At 40.1% G+C, this 17392-nt stretch overlaps 1 protein-coding gene across 1 annotated transcript; it reads left to right on the forward strand.

Moving 5' to 3' along the window:
* Nucleotides 1-3196: 3196 nt before the first annotated feature.
* Nucleotides 3197-16301, forward strand: LOC145446865 (protein ANKUB1-like). The gene is made up of 10 exons (XM_080325237.1): nt 3197-3424; nt 7557-7726; nt 9908-10187; nt 13257-13403; nt 14002-14153; nt 14542-14725; nt 14865-15000; nt 15071-15160; nt 15225-15344; nt 15875-16301. The coding sequence occupies exons 1-10, from the start codon at nt 3323-3325 to the stop codon at nt 16231-16233; spliced, it is 1740 nt and encodes a 579-aa protein (XP_080181363.1). The 5' UTR covers nt 3197-3322; the 3' UTR covers nt 16234-16301.
* Nucleotides 16302-17392: the final 1091 nt, after the last annotated feature.

A 17392-nucleotide genomic window follows, 5' to 3' on the forward strand; every position in this document is an offset into this window, starting at 1 on the left:
TTTCGTAAACCAACATTAAACAGAATTTTTAGGGGCATCAATAAGAATCTTTTCCTGAAATTTTTTCCCGCACCTCGCGCGATTTACCGGGACCTGATTTCTTGATTTTAATGTGGGAAACCCAAAATAGTATATACAGCAATCTAATACCGCATGATATCGTATAAAACCGTTTGAATGCATTCGTCTAGGCATGTGTACTGTGCAGCCTGTGGGATCGCAATTATTTCATGAACCGGCATTTCGGCGCTGGGCATTTTCACGCTAGGAGACAGAGACACACGTTCAGGCAACATGCGACTCCGTCCGCTGAGTGCGCTGCTGGAATGGCTGACGGCGATAAAACCTTGAAGTAGGCCTAGTTATAACCGCCGCATGTTGGCCAAAATGTGCAAAATTTGCTATGTCCACACTCCACAGTCCAGGCGCCGAAATGACCGGCGCCGAATAGTCCAACGCCCGCAGCCTGAGCCTCACAAATAAGTCTCGTGTCGAAGAACGAATTTGGAATCGTGTTCGGACCAAAAATAACCGCTTTACCGCGATCTCTGGAGCTTGCACCCAAATCCAGTATCAGACCAACCCTAACGTGACCACAAACCTACTTGTATGACACCTGAATAGGCAGATTTTTCATCATCAGGTAATATATCATCGTAACATCTTTGATGGGCCCGTCACTAATTGGCTATGGTGCCGAACAGAATAGACTTGGAGACGACCAGAGTAACCACAGAAGATCGATCATTACGCGACAAAAATTAAAATGATGCAAATATTACGTACATTAGACGATAGGTCGAGTGCAGGGGTCGGCAAACCCCCGCACGCGTGCCATTTGTGGCACGCGAGATTATTTTTCATGACACGCCTAATAATTTGACGCAAACGACATATTATAACCATGATTTAGCAAAAAGTAAAACATATGTTTTTAAAATGTATGATGCTCATAGGCGAACAAAACATTTTTCGTAAATCAACATCAAATAGAGTCATTTGGGGCAGATTTTAATAATTTGCATTTTTTTGCGCTTCGCGCTATTTATTGGAACCTGATTTCTTGATTATGATGTGGGAACCGTCATAAATATGCATAATGTACAGAAATGAGTCCAACCGTTCGATTACTATTACTACGACAACTTAGCATCGTATGAAACCGTTTGGACGCTAGTCTAAGGAGTTGCCACTGTGAAGCCTGCGGGAACGCGGCTATTATATGAACCGGCATTTCGGTGCTGGGCATTTTCACGTTGTAGAAGATACGACATAGACGTTATGTTTCGGGCAACATGCGACCATGCGACTCCCTGCAGTGTGTGGCGTGCGCTGTTAAAATGATTGACGGCGATAAAACCCTGAAAACAATAACCGCCGCATGATGGCCAAAACGTTCGACATCGGTATGTCCAATGTCCGAAATGACCAGCGCCGAATAGTCCAGCGCACGCAGCTTGAGCCACACGTATCAAATGAGACCCACCGACAAAAATAATGAACTCCCGTGTCTAATTCCAACATATCTAGAGCAACGACAAGCTTTACCGCGACCTTTGGAGCTTAGTAGACGAAGTGCCAGATCGTGCCAGACCAGCCTTAGTGTGACATCAAACCGACTTGAATGATACACTGATACAGGGGCGGGCACATTTTCATTATTAGGACATAACACCGTAACAACATTGATTGGCTTGTCACTGATTGGATATGGTAGCGAACACAATTGGCTTGGACACGACCAAATCAACCGCAGAAGATCAATCATTGCGCGAATAAAAATGAATGGTGCAGATATTATACGTATAGCGGTAGCGACCTATATAATTTAAGAATCTCTGTCGTAACTGAGGTCGTTGCCAGTTGCAGATAACCGGTCGGTGGGGTTCCTTGATTGAAACGCTGAATATGAAAAAATTAAAAATATTTTGGCACGCCAGTTGATAATAGTTTCACATTTTTTTGACGTTTTTTGGCACACTGCATACAACAGGTTGCCGCCCCCCCCCAAAATTTATACCCTTCGCGACCAATGCCGTAAGAATCATTGGTGTAACCGATGACGGCTGCAGATAAGCGGTTGGTCGGGTTCCTTGCTTGACACACTAAATATGGCAAAATCAAAAATTTTAGCACGCTAATTGGGAATATTTGACGTATTTTTTTTATATTTGGGCACGCTGCATACGAAAGGTTGCCGAGCCCTGGACTAGGCTATTACCTTCCGACAGAAAAATTCTGCCTGAATAACCAGCATAAGCAATTTTTTTGTGAAAATTGATGCCTGATCATCGGTAACCAATAATCACTGTCAATTATAGCTTTACTGCCGATATCTACCTTCATGGCAATCCAGTGATGTTGTATCATGCCGGGCTGAGACGATTCAGTAAGCTATGTATCAAACCGGGGCTAACGATAGGCGATATGATTTTAACATTGTCGTATTCATAACGTAGGTCATATTCGCGAGCGTATATTTAGTGAAACTACGCTGTTATGACAGGTGTGCCTTTAATTTCCTATGTTGCAAATCTTACAATTTTTAAAGCATCCGTTATAGTACACGAGTGACTGGCCGCGCGTGGTGCTTGTTTCCATACGCGCATTTGAAAAACGGGAAACACCACGCCAAATGTGGATCGCAGTTTGGGAAAAATCAATGATGTATAGCCTATATATATAGGCCTATATTATAACAAAGCCAGCTGTTTTTAATTTCGATCATCTAACTTTTATGATTTGGTAAAAGTGTCGTCCTTTCCCGATTCCAAAATATGGTAACCCTGTACTTTTGAGCTAATTTGATTTACTATATTTAGGATATAGACTTGCGTCAAGAAACACATTGCGGAATTATGAAATCATTAAGATTTATACATTTTAAAAAGTTCAAGTTAGCTAATCCCTATCCGTATAAGAGACCACATATTAAGAAAGATTGGTCGTCGGCCGCCAAGTGGTTTGTGTATGTAGCATTTTGCACACCGTCATTCGGAGTAAATCGTGGTTAGTTTGCATTGATAAATACCTATTCTGTTACTCCGACCTTTGTTTTTTACACAATACTTTGATTATTTGAGTATTGTTAATGACATATCACGATAATATCCATACACATGGCTACAGAGCGATCGTATGTAACTGGACACCCCAATGATAAAGGTGCGATATAGGGTTTCAAATTTTCTCGTTGAAACATTACTTTGCGACACATCGTAAATACCGGTCGGGAGATATGGAGAGATGATACAGTATAGGGGCGTTATTTCGTGGGTAAAATATTGCAACGACTGGACAATAATAACATCGAATAGATACCATGCGAATATTTGTGGCGTTTGAAGATGTTCGACTTCCAATGGATGTGCAGCCCGGGCAGACGGTTGGCGACGTAAAGACGGTGTTGAAAGATCATTTCAAGGTATGGTTATAGGAGGTACACTGATTAACATGTTAACCGCAATTACTGAAGTTTGCTCCTGAGGAGAGTCAGTTGAAAAGCTGTGAGTGGAATTTGGCAATATAAACATTGAAGATCTGTACTTCTATTAAAGCTGATTTATAGATTGCTATGTATTCTAATTTGTATTGTCACATAGCCTATATGTGTCCGCTATACTATACCATATTACAATGATCGTAATTATACACTGTGTGTACTGTATAAAGTTACTGATTTAATCAACTGTACAAATATATAAAATTGACCTTTGACTGAAGGGCGTTTCTATGGAAAGATTAGGCTTATAAAGGGTTGCAATTAAGGGTGCCTTTATTTTGTACATGCAAGCTAATGAAAAGCTAATGCAGCTAATTAAGCCAAGGAAAAGCTAATTAAGCTAATGAAAGGCTAATTAAGCTAATGAAAAGCTAAGTAAGCTAATGAAAAGCTAATTAAGCTAATGAAAAAGTAAGCTAATGAAAAGTAAGCTAATGAAAAGCTAATGAAGCTAATTAAGCTAATGAAAAGCTAAGTAAGCTAATGAAAAGCTAATGAAAAGCTAAGTAAGCTAATGAAAAAGTAAGCTAATGAAAAGCTAATTACGCTGATGAAAAAGTAAGCTAATGAAAAGCTAATTAAGCTAATGAAAAGCTAATGAAACCAGCGAATGTAAAAATGAAGCCAATGAAGCAAGGAAGTAAGTCCAGGTTAGTATTTTGCTCATATGATTCTGGATGTATCAAATCCGAAATTTTAAATCCAAGTTTAGAATCTGGATATTCGATTCTCAATAGGGATTTTTGAATTATGATTGCAATAGTGCCAATTCAGACCTAACTGCACCCTGCAAACCGGAAGATTTGACGGCACCGACAGGTTTGTTTTGAGGTGTTCATGGTGTGTCTCGACTAATATGGTCATGGTCATGGTCATTTACACCAGGCAATTTTCTACATTTCTATTCCGTAGCGGCCGACTTGTACAACGGCTCGCATTCTTGGCTTTTATAAGACACCGCTTACACGGATGAAATGGCACCTAGGTAGGAATTCTGGAGTCGACCTCGGTCGGACTCGAACCCACAACCCATTGGTGTTGCAGCTGTGGATTATACCACTACGTTATCTCGGCACTACATACAGCCGTGATCTCTGACGAAGTTTTTCTGCCTACTCGGTGCTAAAGTGCCAGCACGTCTAACATGATAATGTGGCCGGTTATGTTTGCAAACTGAATTTGATAGCGTGAACGAACATGAACATCAACGACATTTCAAAGGGAGTTCATTTCTTGATGGTAATTAGTTAGGAAGGCAAGGAGGATTTGAAAACAGCATTGTCACACAAGCTCCAGCATGCCTGCTATCAATCAACGCATCATACAAAACTGGATTAACCCGTTTGGGCACGCGATATGTCTGGTAAACCGAATTCGCGTGGATATTGGTTGCGGGCTTGACAGTAATTTTTATTTTACAAATAAACTTCACATCATGATCGACAGATTATAATTTAGATTATTGATCGTTTTCTTTAGAACTGAATCATTCTGCGCATAATTTCAAAATTGGGAAGACTTCTTTTTCGTTACCTTTGCGAAACCTAAATGACGTACTAGTGAGACATCGGCACCATTGTCATCCTGAGCAATGAGTAAACTAACGTTTAAAACGTCCGGATATGTACTACTTTGTAATTGCATATATTTGCTGCGCTGAATTGGGATATTCACGTATCATTTCTGCTTTATAATATTTCACAGGGAGGGCAAGGTATAGCCTATCGACTAGCGAGTCGTAACGCATTGACGCTCGTGATCTTTTATTATAATATCCGACAAGAATAATGCTTAGCGCGGAATATACTTGACTAGTTCCGCTTTAGTTCGCTTGAATATATTCACAGCTCCGCAGCTGCAAAACGAATTGGTTGGGAGTTCGAATCAGGCCCAAGTCGGTTCCAGTATTCCTACCCAAGTGTTTCTGGTTTATGTAGGGTGTGGGCTTGTACTGCTCGTACGATCCGCGTAGACGGTGTCTTGCAAAGGCCCCGACCCATACTAGTCGGTGGATCAGGAACCGTAATAACGAATACCAGCCTGGTGTAAAATGACCAATGACCATCCCATAGTAATAGAAACACCATTAATACCAACCTACTACGTTGGTGTGACCACTGATAAGTGTGACTAACTGTCTCTAACATTAATTTTGTAATGTAATTTTGTAATTTAATGTAGGGTCAATATATTTTGTAAAGAGAAAGCTACGTTTTCATTGGCACAATGTTCAACCCAAAATCGGCGATGTGTAGTGGTTCCAAATATAATAATTTTCATAGTCATTGGGAACGATAAAGTAGCAACATTTTCATAGTCGAAAATGAGTATATCACAAGTATTTTCAATAATATCGCGAGATAGTACTCGCAGCATAGTTTATTTATAAACGAGGCTGGCATTGATGTCGGTTAATAATTATTATTTCAAAGATACCAATTCAGCGTCAATCAACAAACGCACACATTTCGCAATTGCAATCAGCGAAGTTTTTCGATGCGTGGTGTTCAATTAGCTTCCTTGTTACATTAGCTTCATTAGTTTTTCATTGCCTTGTTTCATTGGGTTTTCATTAGCTTTTGATTAGCTTACTTCTCATTACCTTAATTAGCTTTTCATTAGCTTACTTAGCTTTTCATTAGCTTTTCATTAGATTACTTAGCTTTTCATTAGCTTTTCATTAGCTTACTTAGCTTTTCATTAGCTTAATTAGCTTCATTAGCTTTTCATTAGCTTACTTTTCATTAGCTTACTTTTTCATTAGCTTAATTAGCTTTTCATTAGCTTACTTAGCTTTTCATTAGCTTAATTAGCTTCATTAGCTTTTCATTAGCTTACTTTTCATTAGCTTACTTTTTCATTAGCTTGATTAGCTTTTCATTAGCTTTTCATTAGCTTACTTAGCTTTTCATTAGCTTAATTAGCTTTTCATTAGCTTTTCATTAGCTTACTTAGCTTTTCATTAGCTTACTTAGCCTTTCATTAGCTTAATTAGCTTTTCCTTAGCTTAATTAGCTGCATTAGCTTTTCATTAGCTTGCATGTGCAAAATAAAGGCACCCGCAATTAAAACAAACGGTGTTTCAAAAACACATGTTTTAAATAGTGTTTCAGGGATATCTAGAAGTTCTAGATATCCATGAGTGTTTTAAACAAATGCCTTCTAAACAATAACAAAGTTTAACGTTGTATAATTGAGCCATAATTGTGTAAATACTGTTGAAACTCGAAATAACATGTAGTATGATCCTACTGACGATTTGCACCCGACGTATACGTCGTGGAGTGGCTGGAACCCTCGAATTCGTCGTCGGTTCAACAGTTATAGCACGTACATATAGAATATTGGTACGGCGATTAGATGATGATGATGATCGCCGACTATGTAAAAATGCTGCATAACGATGTAGTCCCGCTAAAAGATATTTTGGGTATGTTTATGACAGTGGTTGGAAGCCCTTTTCGTCGAAGGAGCCATATTCACAATTGTCTATGCCAATCCGCTGTGACGTCACAATTGAAGATTCGTGACGTCATGGCTAAGAAACAAAATAAAAACAATAAAAACATGTTTAAACAAGGGCATTGTTTTAAACATGTTTGTTTTAAATTCATTTTTGTTTTGAATGCAAACCTTGTCACGGTCATTTTCGAAACATTTGCACGTAGGAATGTTACGCAGTCCTACTCAGTTTTTATAGATAACTATTATCTATTTCGGTTTATTAAATCATGGCATTAAAACTACCTTTATGCGCTGCGATCAACCGGTTTCCTGCATTGTTTATCCTGATGAACACTACAATCGACTTTATCGATAATAATCAACTTTATGATCTCCGGCATAAGAGAATTACGAAAGACACATTGCAGATTGCGCAAATATGTTTTTTAAAGTGTGAAAGTTTCTGTGTACAGAATGCTCATTGATAAGATTTAAGGTATTTTCGATATATAAAACAGTAGTAAAGTTTAACACCATTTGAAGATCACAGGATCTTCACGATTACGAACTGTTTGATTCTGATTAAAATCGGTAATGTAACGTTGTACAGCTCAATTCGTCACATGCAGAAGGAAAGATATTACGAATGATATTCGCCGGCGCGATATTACGAGACGATTGGGTGTGTTCTGACATCGGCATCACTTCGACGTCTGTCATCAAATCGGTATTGATTGATTCAGACCAGCCGGTACTGCATATCAGGTGCTGGTATAACGAGTAAGTTTATACCAAAATGTATTATGTAATAAACAGACAGCGTCTGTTTTTCACGGTGTTTTACCTGTATCGTTTTCACAACTACTTACTGACTTGAGTAGATTTAAAGTCAGTCAATTCTACTTCTACTTCAAGTAGTTTTAAGTTGCTTGTGGAAGAAGTACTTCTACTAGTACTTGAGTAGGTTTTTTCGTCGCTACTTCTACTTCTACTTGAGTAGCTTTCTTGACTACTTTGACCATCTCTGCTAGCTCTGCGTTATTACTACTCATCAAAGCCACCTATATGCTCAATTCAATGTAATTTTGCTTAAAATCTCTATTTTTCAACCCGTTTCCATAAGAGCTCAGAGTAAGGTTGCCCGGCCTCGTTGTTTGTTGACATCATGCTGCAACCTTATTGGTTCGTGATGAATACTACATACCAATGAAAAATGATGTTCACACGTTGATTGCCCGGTCACTTCCATGGAAAAAGCGAAATCATTATTATACAAACAGAAACAGTACGCAGTAGACGCAATGCGATTGTTGGTATAGGGCTACAATGTTATTTCCAATTATATAGTTACTGACGAGTGTCAGACGAAAGTATTCGGGTTTATTTCAATATGAATACACTATGACAGTGGTTCTCAACCTTTTTGGCTTCACGGACCCCTTTTGACCGCCACGGACTCTCGCGGACCCCCTGAAGTTTTAGTTCAATTTTAGCTCTATTATGGCGCAACCTTCATATCTGTCTTGTGCAAATATGAACTGTAGGCTTGTGATGAATACCAAAATAATGATTTTTCATGCAAATAACATCATACTATTTATGCAGAAATTGGTAGACTTCTATTATTTCAAAGCTAATTTTGCTGCTGTATTTCTTGAAGTACGTGGTCGTGTCTTGAAAATTCGCGTCTTCGTTATGATATGAACGAGGAGTGCCGAAAACCATTTCCGCAGAGATAGATGGGGGCTAATGCAATATTAACGCATAACGCTTCGACGATACTTTCGGTGCGATCGCAACATTTATGGCATCAAAATGAAGAAACATATATTTTATAAACATATCACGTCGGCATCTAGCGCAGGGACGGGCAATAGACCGCGGGCCGGATTCGGCCCGCGACGGCATTTTGATCGGCCCGTAGAGAGTTTCCGAGGTCAAGGTAAAATCCTAATCTAAAAGTATAGACAAATTTTATGCCCCAAAGAATGGATCCAAGTTTTCCAACCTGAGAAAGACTGTCATGAAACTACTTGTTTTGTTCGGTTTTACATATATATTTACGAGCAAACATTTTCGACCATAAACAATTGAACATTAACAAGACAAGGCTGCTGCATACCAATATAACTGGTGACATGAATCTCAGGGTTGGAGCGTAATGCTTTGATAGCAACGAAACACTCCTTGTTCATAAAAAACAGCCTTGTCGATTGGGGATCCGCAATCAGAATGCGCCAAATCTGATAGCCCAGCTTTAGGAGCATGTATACCATTGTCCGATTTATGACGGGTTCCAGCCAAAAATATTCGGGTTCATTTCAATATGAATAATGAATATACTATTCAATTGTATATTGAAATTCTCTTCCTCCAAGAAGCTGTTCAAATAATGATTATGTATATCACAGGATAAAATGGGTTTTGGGGCGAGGTTTCAATCCCTGCATTGGGACAAATTAGTGAAATAATCCGGAACCTTTTATTTCAAACGACTGCTCACTAATTTGATGAGACTGACAACTTCAAATCGAGAAGGTTTCGCAGACATTACGAAGTCACCCTGATTGACGTTACTATCTCCATATTCTTACTTTTTCCACAAACCCCAACAAAACGTCTCTAAACAGCAATATGTTTGCATCAGCAGGTTAATGGGAAATTGGCTATGAAGATGAATTTCCACACTACGATCATGTCAGACGATTATTACGATGATATGAGACATGAGGTTTTAGCAGTTGTTGTGCGAAACTGCCTCATGCTTTCTCAAATAAAAAAATGAAAATTAGAATATCAACCATACTAAAAATTTGGAGGTCTCGCGGACCCCCTGAAATTGCTTCGCGGACCCCCGGTTGAGAACCGCTGCTCTGTGACTATTCGATTGTATATTGAAGTTCTGTACCTCCAAGAAGCTCTTCAAATGCTAATTATTACTTCACTTGTATATTATTCCAGCGAAACCGTCGTGATTAGGGATCAGCTGGATTTCTCGAAGACCGAAGTTAAACAACTTCAGAGGCTGGTGTCATCAAAGACAGGTCTACCGGTCACAGTATTCCGTTTGTGTACCAAAGACGGTAAAACAATGTTCGGATATCACCCGCTCGAACGATACGGCATAGAACTAGGAACCACGATTCATTTGCACGTCTGGGACGGATGGAGTGATCTGCTGAAGGCCGCGACACGGGGGCACACAAAAAAAGTTTTGAGGAACACGTCCAGCATAGAGCAGGTAAAGGAATTCATAACAGATTATGATTAGTATCTAGCGATTATAAAGCTAAGCCAGCTATCGGGCCTGACCCGCTTGTTTCAGTATCAGTTTTATTTAAGAATTTCATCATCTCAAAACACCACAAGACTGCGATACAATGAAAAGATAGGAAGGTGTCGAAGCGACATGTAGTAGTCTTTCAAATCAGACACCAACCTGTGATTGAATGACGTAAAGAGGAGGCATATGGCCCAGTGGCGTAGCAGGCACTTGACGGTTCTGGCTCTGCGCCAGGGGCGGCAGGCTCCAAGGGGGCGGCAAAATGAGGCTACACACACAGTGCACACTGTACTTACAGCTGTACAGTAGGGCTGCTCAAAAATAAATTATTTTTCTGGATTCCAGTCGTTCTGTTATCAAATTGTCAGGTTACCCTAAAAAACTAGGTTTACCGGCATAGCCTAGGCCTACACCACTTATGATGTTTGGATTTTTTAATCCCCACGCGCTGCTGCAAAGCGAAAGTCACAATTTATTCACCAGCGCTTTTAAAGGCACCTATGACGACGAGGTGGACTTTTTGGAGTTAGCTGTGGAAATTGACATTGGCTGGTATGGAGCAGTGGTTAGTTCAGGGCCGGCCAACCCGTGGCCCGCGGGCCACATGTGGCCCGCGAGGTAATTTCCGAAATTAGTAATATTATCCAAAATGGATTGCACAGATTGTGAACTTGCAAGGCCAACCAAAAATTTGATTAGTCTGGCCGCAACACTTGAGATGTGATGACTTACATATCAGTTCCGACGCATTGGCAGATCCATAGCCAGTCACATTTTGGTAGATTTTCGTACATTACAATGAAGCAGAATAATTTGCGATAGATTTATCAAAAGTAAAAATTTTCTACACGCTTCGCGCAACATGTTATCACTCGATTTCTTGCTTTTAATATTGTTACCCCTTTGTGAAAATGAAACAACGCCTAATGTATCAGATTGAGTCGAGCTATATTCGCGATTACGAGACAAAGTGTGGTTTAACATATGCAACCTTGCGTTTGCGCCCGCTGAAAGACCGTCGACTATGAAACCTAGGCACAAAATGATTGACTCATGTTGGTCGAAGCTTTCGCGATATCGAAATGTCAAGGCACCGAATAGTCCATTCCTTGCAAGCTGAGCCCAGCGATATCCAGCAGGCCCGCAATATAGTCAAGTGAAAATATTATTGACCTATGAACCTCGAAAAATTTTCGCGCATTGCGCGGCTGGTGGCCCGCGCAATAGTTCGTCAGTAAAATGTGGCCCTCTGGCTGAAAAGGTTGGCCACCCCTGGGTTAGGTAATGAAAAGCTAGTTGATTCGACACCATATTTATGCTCGTGTCTGAAACTTTATCTGACCATTGGTGTTTCAATTGCAAGCTGTGAGAGGAGCTTCTCAAAGCTCAAACTGGTTAAGGCATATTGACGTTCTACCATGAATGATGATCGGCTATCAGCTCTATCCATTCTGTATATAGAAAGAGACTATATACGTTCAAAAACTTTAATTTGAGGTTATTATCGCTGATTTTGCTTCAGTGAAAGCCCGAAAAGTTGTTTTTAGGCGGCTATATTGATTTCTATTTGCACAATACATTCGTTCGCTATTTCTTGTCTGTCTTATTTTTGGCCTTCTTAACGTTGAGACGGTGAGATGCGGCATATTATTTGTAATTATTTGTATTGACAAGATTGCTTGAAAATCAATATATGTCGAAATTTACTGCTTTCTACTTAGGGGGCGGCATTTTAAGCGACAGCCAGGGGCGGCAGCACATGCTGCTACGCCAGTGATATGGCCTAAACTACACAGTGAATTGGATGAAAAGTGAAAGAAGATAAAAAGCACCAGCGACAGAATGAGATGGCATGAGACAGAAGGCGAGAGCGATGTTATATATAGGTCATGGTCCGGTAATCTTGCGGGCTGACTAGTATTGATTCAGTAAAAATTGCTTGTATTTCGACTTGAATGGAGAAATGCTGAATGAAGAAAAACAAACAAACAATTTTATCGTAAAAGACAAGTTAAAAGTGTCTACCCGAGTAGGCCTACAGCAGGGGCGGGAAACTTCTCCAATCGGCGGGCCGGATCTAGGAAAATTAGGTACTTTGGCGGGTCGGATTGCTGAATCGATACATTATTCGCCCATGCATTTATCCACATATACAAGGAATAAATCGTGTTTATTGAATGTATTTTAACGACAGCAATGTCTCTTCAAAGCCATTTCTCGCCGATATTGACGAAAACAATGTGGATTGGAGAACAGCATTGTCTTAAAGGCGCCGCCATGTCTGGGTCTCTCTGATCAATTAACACACGGTGCAGTCCTTAATTAAGATTTCAAGGCGTTCGATAAGCCCGCGTACCGCATATGAGTACATCATAAATGCCGATAATGCAAGTCTTCTCGCTTCGACGAACTAACGCGTAAGCTCCACTCTCGCACGCTGCGCAGTGCGCACACACGTGTATAATAACATACAGTCACTAAAATTTGACGTGGTAAGTGGGGCTGGGCAAAATCGAGTACCTGAGTGATTCGATTCTGTATGTTGTGATGATTCTGTATTCTGTATGCCGTGTGTTTCCCGCCCATGACCTACAGCGCTACAGGGTTAGCTAGATATCCCTGCCGGAGTAGCACCGCTGAATACTGCGTCAATCCCAGAAGTATATTGACCTGTTTGTGCCATCCTCGTTATCTCAATCTACAATATTCCAAACGTGAATGTTACCCCGATTTAAAACTTCACATGACACCGTATGCAGTCTCAAATACCATTGTCATATACCTATTGCTGAAAGGAATTACTACGACAGACAACAATATCATGTCAAACTCTTTGCAGAACTTCGGTTGTCACTGGTAAATTGACTATATTTGTATACGGGACCGCGCAGATTGAATTTGGTATTAATTCTATATACTCCACGAAATCTTGACAATTTCGATATATTCTAAAATGCTAAGTATCAAAATAATGACAGTTTCAATCAAAACAATATCACAGAAGTCATGATATTTTTCTTATTTCAGATCGCAAAATATCAATTTCGAGTCGCCTGTTACATCGCTGCTCATTTCGGACACGTCGACCTTGCAAATTCAATGATAAATTCCAAACTTGGAGGCATCAAACCGGAAGAACCGGTCGGTCAGCACCCTTCAAGGCTTTGGGCCAAGGTCAGAATATGGGATATAGCATGGGGTTGGTCAAAATAACTTTGTTATCAAATTTTTGCGGCTAATTGATCAAATTGTTAGGCTGGCTCATAAAACGTTGCACGCCAGATTTGGCTCAATTCCAACTAGTAGATGTGAAGCTACAAGAGTTTGAAAATTTTATTGTAAATATAATTTATTGTAAAGAGTGTGTTTTTCTTAAAATTTTACTGTCAACCCTATAAACTTGTCGAGTTGTCTACAAGACTGATGCAAGACAAATTTGACGCAATTATAACCCATAGAAGCGAAATTATTTGAGTTTTTCATTAATAATTCTGGGATTACCCACCATCGATGCTATTTTTTCGAATTCGAAATTTTCAACAGCAAAAACTTCGCTCCTACCGGTTGCAATTGTTAAAAACTGCCGCAAAAATTTGAACAACCCACATATATATGTAGCATAGTAATATAGATACAGCTGTATATAATATGTAGCTATCTATAATAGAGTGAGTGAGTTTATCATAAGACAAGTATATGTATCTTCACTTCCATTGCTTTGCATTTATTTCCATCTTACTGATAGCTTCAATACTCTTGATTACGAATCCAGGACTCGTGTCACGTCGACGCATGGAGGACGCCAATCCACGAGGCTGTCACCTGCGGAAAAGTCAACATCGTTCGAATATTTGTACAGAACAGCATCTGCTCTCTTACAGCTAAAGACGGTTCGGGAAGAACTCCAACGCAATTAGGATTCGGGTAAGATCAAACCCATGGATAAATTCGCATTGGTATCAGTTAATTCATAATATCATCAGCTCACTACATATTATGATTACCATACAATGAAAAGATAGGAAAGTGTTGAAACGACTTGGAGCAGTCATTTTCGATCAATCACCCACCTTGACCTATAGGCGATGTAAAGGCATGTACAAAAGTGCATTGAATGAAAAGTAATGAAAGATATATGATAACAGGACAAGCGATAAAAATTAGTCGGCACTTGACGTGTGAGGCGAAGTCAATATATCAGCTTGTTGACCTCATTAGGCTCCAATTAGCCAACTAGACAACAGCCAACAGCCCAACTAAAATTTGACTAGGCCCGGTCTTCAACTAAAACACGCGCGTTCTTCCTCTATAGGTGCAAACAAGTAGAATGCGTCCAGTATTTGACGTCGAAGTTGTTCAGTAGCTACACGGAGAATAATGTTACGCTGCCAGTAATGATTGTCATAAAAACGAAAAAATGGAGTGAAAGAGCCAGGGAATCGGTCCTTACAAACCAAGGCGCGTATAAATCGTCCACGAAGAAGCGCACTTATCGGGTAAGTGATATCACAACGATATCTGTCAAACGGGCGAGGTATATATGCGTTATTGGTGTCATTATACGTTAAGCACTATATTTCACAACGTTTGAATATTGATGCGCATTTATTAACCAAAACTATTTACTCTTTTCAGCCACAAGCAATGGTTGGACACGGCATTTATGTCGACGGATTTAATCATTACGCGATGAATTCTGCACCAATATATCCAGAATTGAATCCTTACGGCGATGCAAGCAATCACGACCATCATTATCTGACTCAAGCAGGTAAACCTTGCGCTGCATCGCGAAGAATATTTCACGGGTTTACACAAATAAACATGGTCGGATCATTCAGATAAGCGAGACGTGCTACTCAGGTCAGGACGGCCGTTTCACGTTCGATATAACAGCACAGCATCGGACCAGCAGCTTCCCAAAATACCAGGTTTGTCGTACTCACGTGTCATACGCTATACTGGTCAATAGTGTCAAAAGTTTGTGAACGGCAGATCGCAAAAGTGCAGAGAAACACAACAGAGGAACACCGAACACGAGGCTTAACTCGGCCACAGGATCTTACTTACAGACGCCTGTTCCTCAGAAACATCGTTTGCCAACGATTGCTGAAGGTAATTTTTAAATTTTTTATTATTTATTTTTATTTAATAAATAGAAACTTTCTTCGTCTGTAGCAAAGCGGTTACTGGCTGGAATTGAACTAAATTTTGTGTGTAGGCTTAAATTAGGTAACCTAACAATTTTATCAAGTAGCCAGTACGATTTGAGAAAAATAGTCATTTTTGAAGAGCCCTACTATACAGTTCTCCTTTAGCATTTACTCGGAGGCCTTGCAATTAGATAGGGCATTTCGCTACCTAGATTAGAGTAAAATTACCGGCATGTCGCTCTAATTAGATTACTAGAATTTAAATCATGAGACTTTGAATAATATAGTGTACGAAAGTCTGGTTAACAGCCCAATACATGGCTTACTTCTACGGCCAACCAGCGAAGCAGTAACGAAAGGTCCGCTGGACGAAACCCACAACTAATTTTTATGTATTTTACGCGTCCCTGTTTTGAAACATCTAATTCCGTATTTTCTTGTCTGGTTGCCTTATGCCTAAACGACAATGAATCCAAGTCGCCTCTCTTACAGGGCAATTTAAAACCATCCAGAGAACTGTAGCCCGAGTTGAAGGACGCATACCTTTGCCCGCTATCAGCTTCGAGAATCACCTTCGACCATTCTTCCACGCGACTCCCAAATCTAACAACCCCATCCAGTCGACTATGAAGAACTTTGCCAAGTACAGAAGTATGGACCCCAGGGATAACGCGATCCAGTGTATGACGATGGCTAGCACTTTCAAGGACATGCCTTGGCTGCGGCAAGTTGACTTGGCTATATCGCTTGCGTCGCGTGGCGTGAAGAGAAGCGTCATTGAGAGACCTGGATGCGAAAACCAAGCGAAATCGCTACCGAAAATAGCTGCGAGCCCGGTGAAGGCAAAATAACTGACGGATCGGTTTGTCATATTTTGATAGCATAATATTTAAGTCAATACATTTGGAATTGTTTAATATCGTGCCGTACCGACTCCGGATATATGTTAGCTGAGTTGTCAGAAACAGGGTATTGACACTAGTGTTGGGATCAAGTCACTACCTTCGAGTCACGAGTCATTTCGAGTCATTGCACATTTTGACTCGAGTCAAGTCAAGTCAATCGATTTTCGAAGGTGACTCGAGTCGAGTCACTCGATTATTGGAGGTGACTCGAGTCAAGTCGAGTCAAGTAAAGTCAAGTCACGAGTCAAGTAACAATTCAAGTCAAGTTGCCTTTTCGAAGTATGAGGCATGATTACGTCATTACATTTTGCGAACTGTCTGAAATACCGATAGCATGGTCATTGATTTTGAACAGATGAATGAATGTAGAGTTAAATATGCACACAAGAAGGCATTGTATTGCTCACATATACGTAAAACTGCTAACTGCATAGCCACGTTTATAGTTACCAGCCGAAATAGAAAACAGAGAAAGGAATTGATAAGATGCTATGCATCATCCATTTACAATGGCTGAGGACTATATGAACAATAATCGAATTCAATTTCAATAAAACAAGAGGTTTGGTTGAGGTAAGAAAACAGAGATGGACATTTTGCTATTAAATTACTTTACTAAACTCGTTTACGACAACGTAGGGTGTAAGCTTCGTTCACTTCGTTTGCGGTCAATTTATTTGTGAGAGAACTATGGAGGCTCAGTAAAACTCACGATCATTGAAGGATTGGTCGCTCTCAAGGGTTACACCAGCGTTTTGCGAACAATCCGATGATATGCAAGATGCAGCGATTTTTATCAACACCGATGACTTGATGACTTGAAATTGACTCGTGAATTTTGCTCCGAGTCACGAGTCAATACACATTTCTGATACGCCGAGTCAAGTCAAGTCGAGTCATTTTAGCGAAGTGACTCGAGTCAAGTCAAGTCATACGAAAAAGGTGACTCGAGTCATCCCAACACTGATTGACACCACACCGTACTGGACTTTGCGATTAAACCCGACCGACTATTATCGGTTTGCCCATGATATCGAGTCGATATCACTTTCAGAAAGAGATATTATTATCGGCCAGGACAGAAATATCTGCAATTTCGAGTGAC

Source organism: Botryllus schlosseri, chromosome 9 (assembly GCF_051294905.1).
Source record: "Botryllus schlosseri isolate E-star chromosome 9, Bs_hap1, whole genome shotgun sequence".
NCBI lineage: Eukaryota > Metazoa > Chordata > Ascidiacea > Stolidobranchia > Styelidae > Botryllus > Botryllus schlosseri.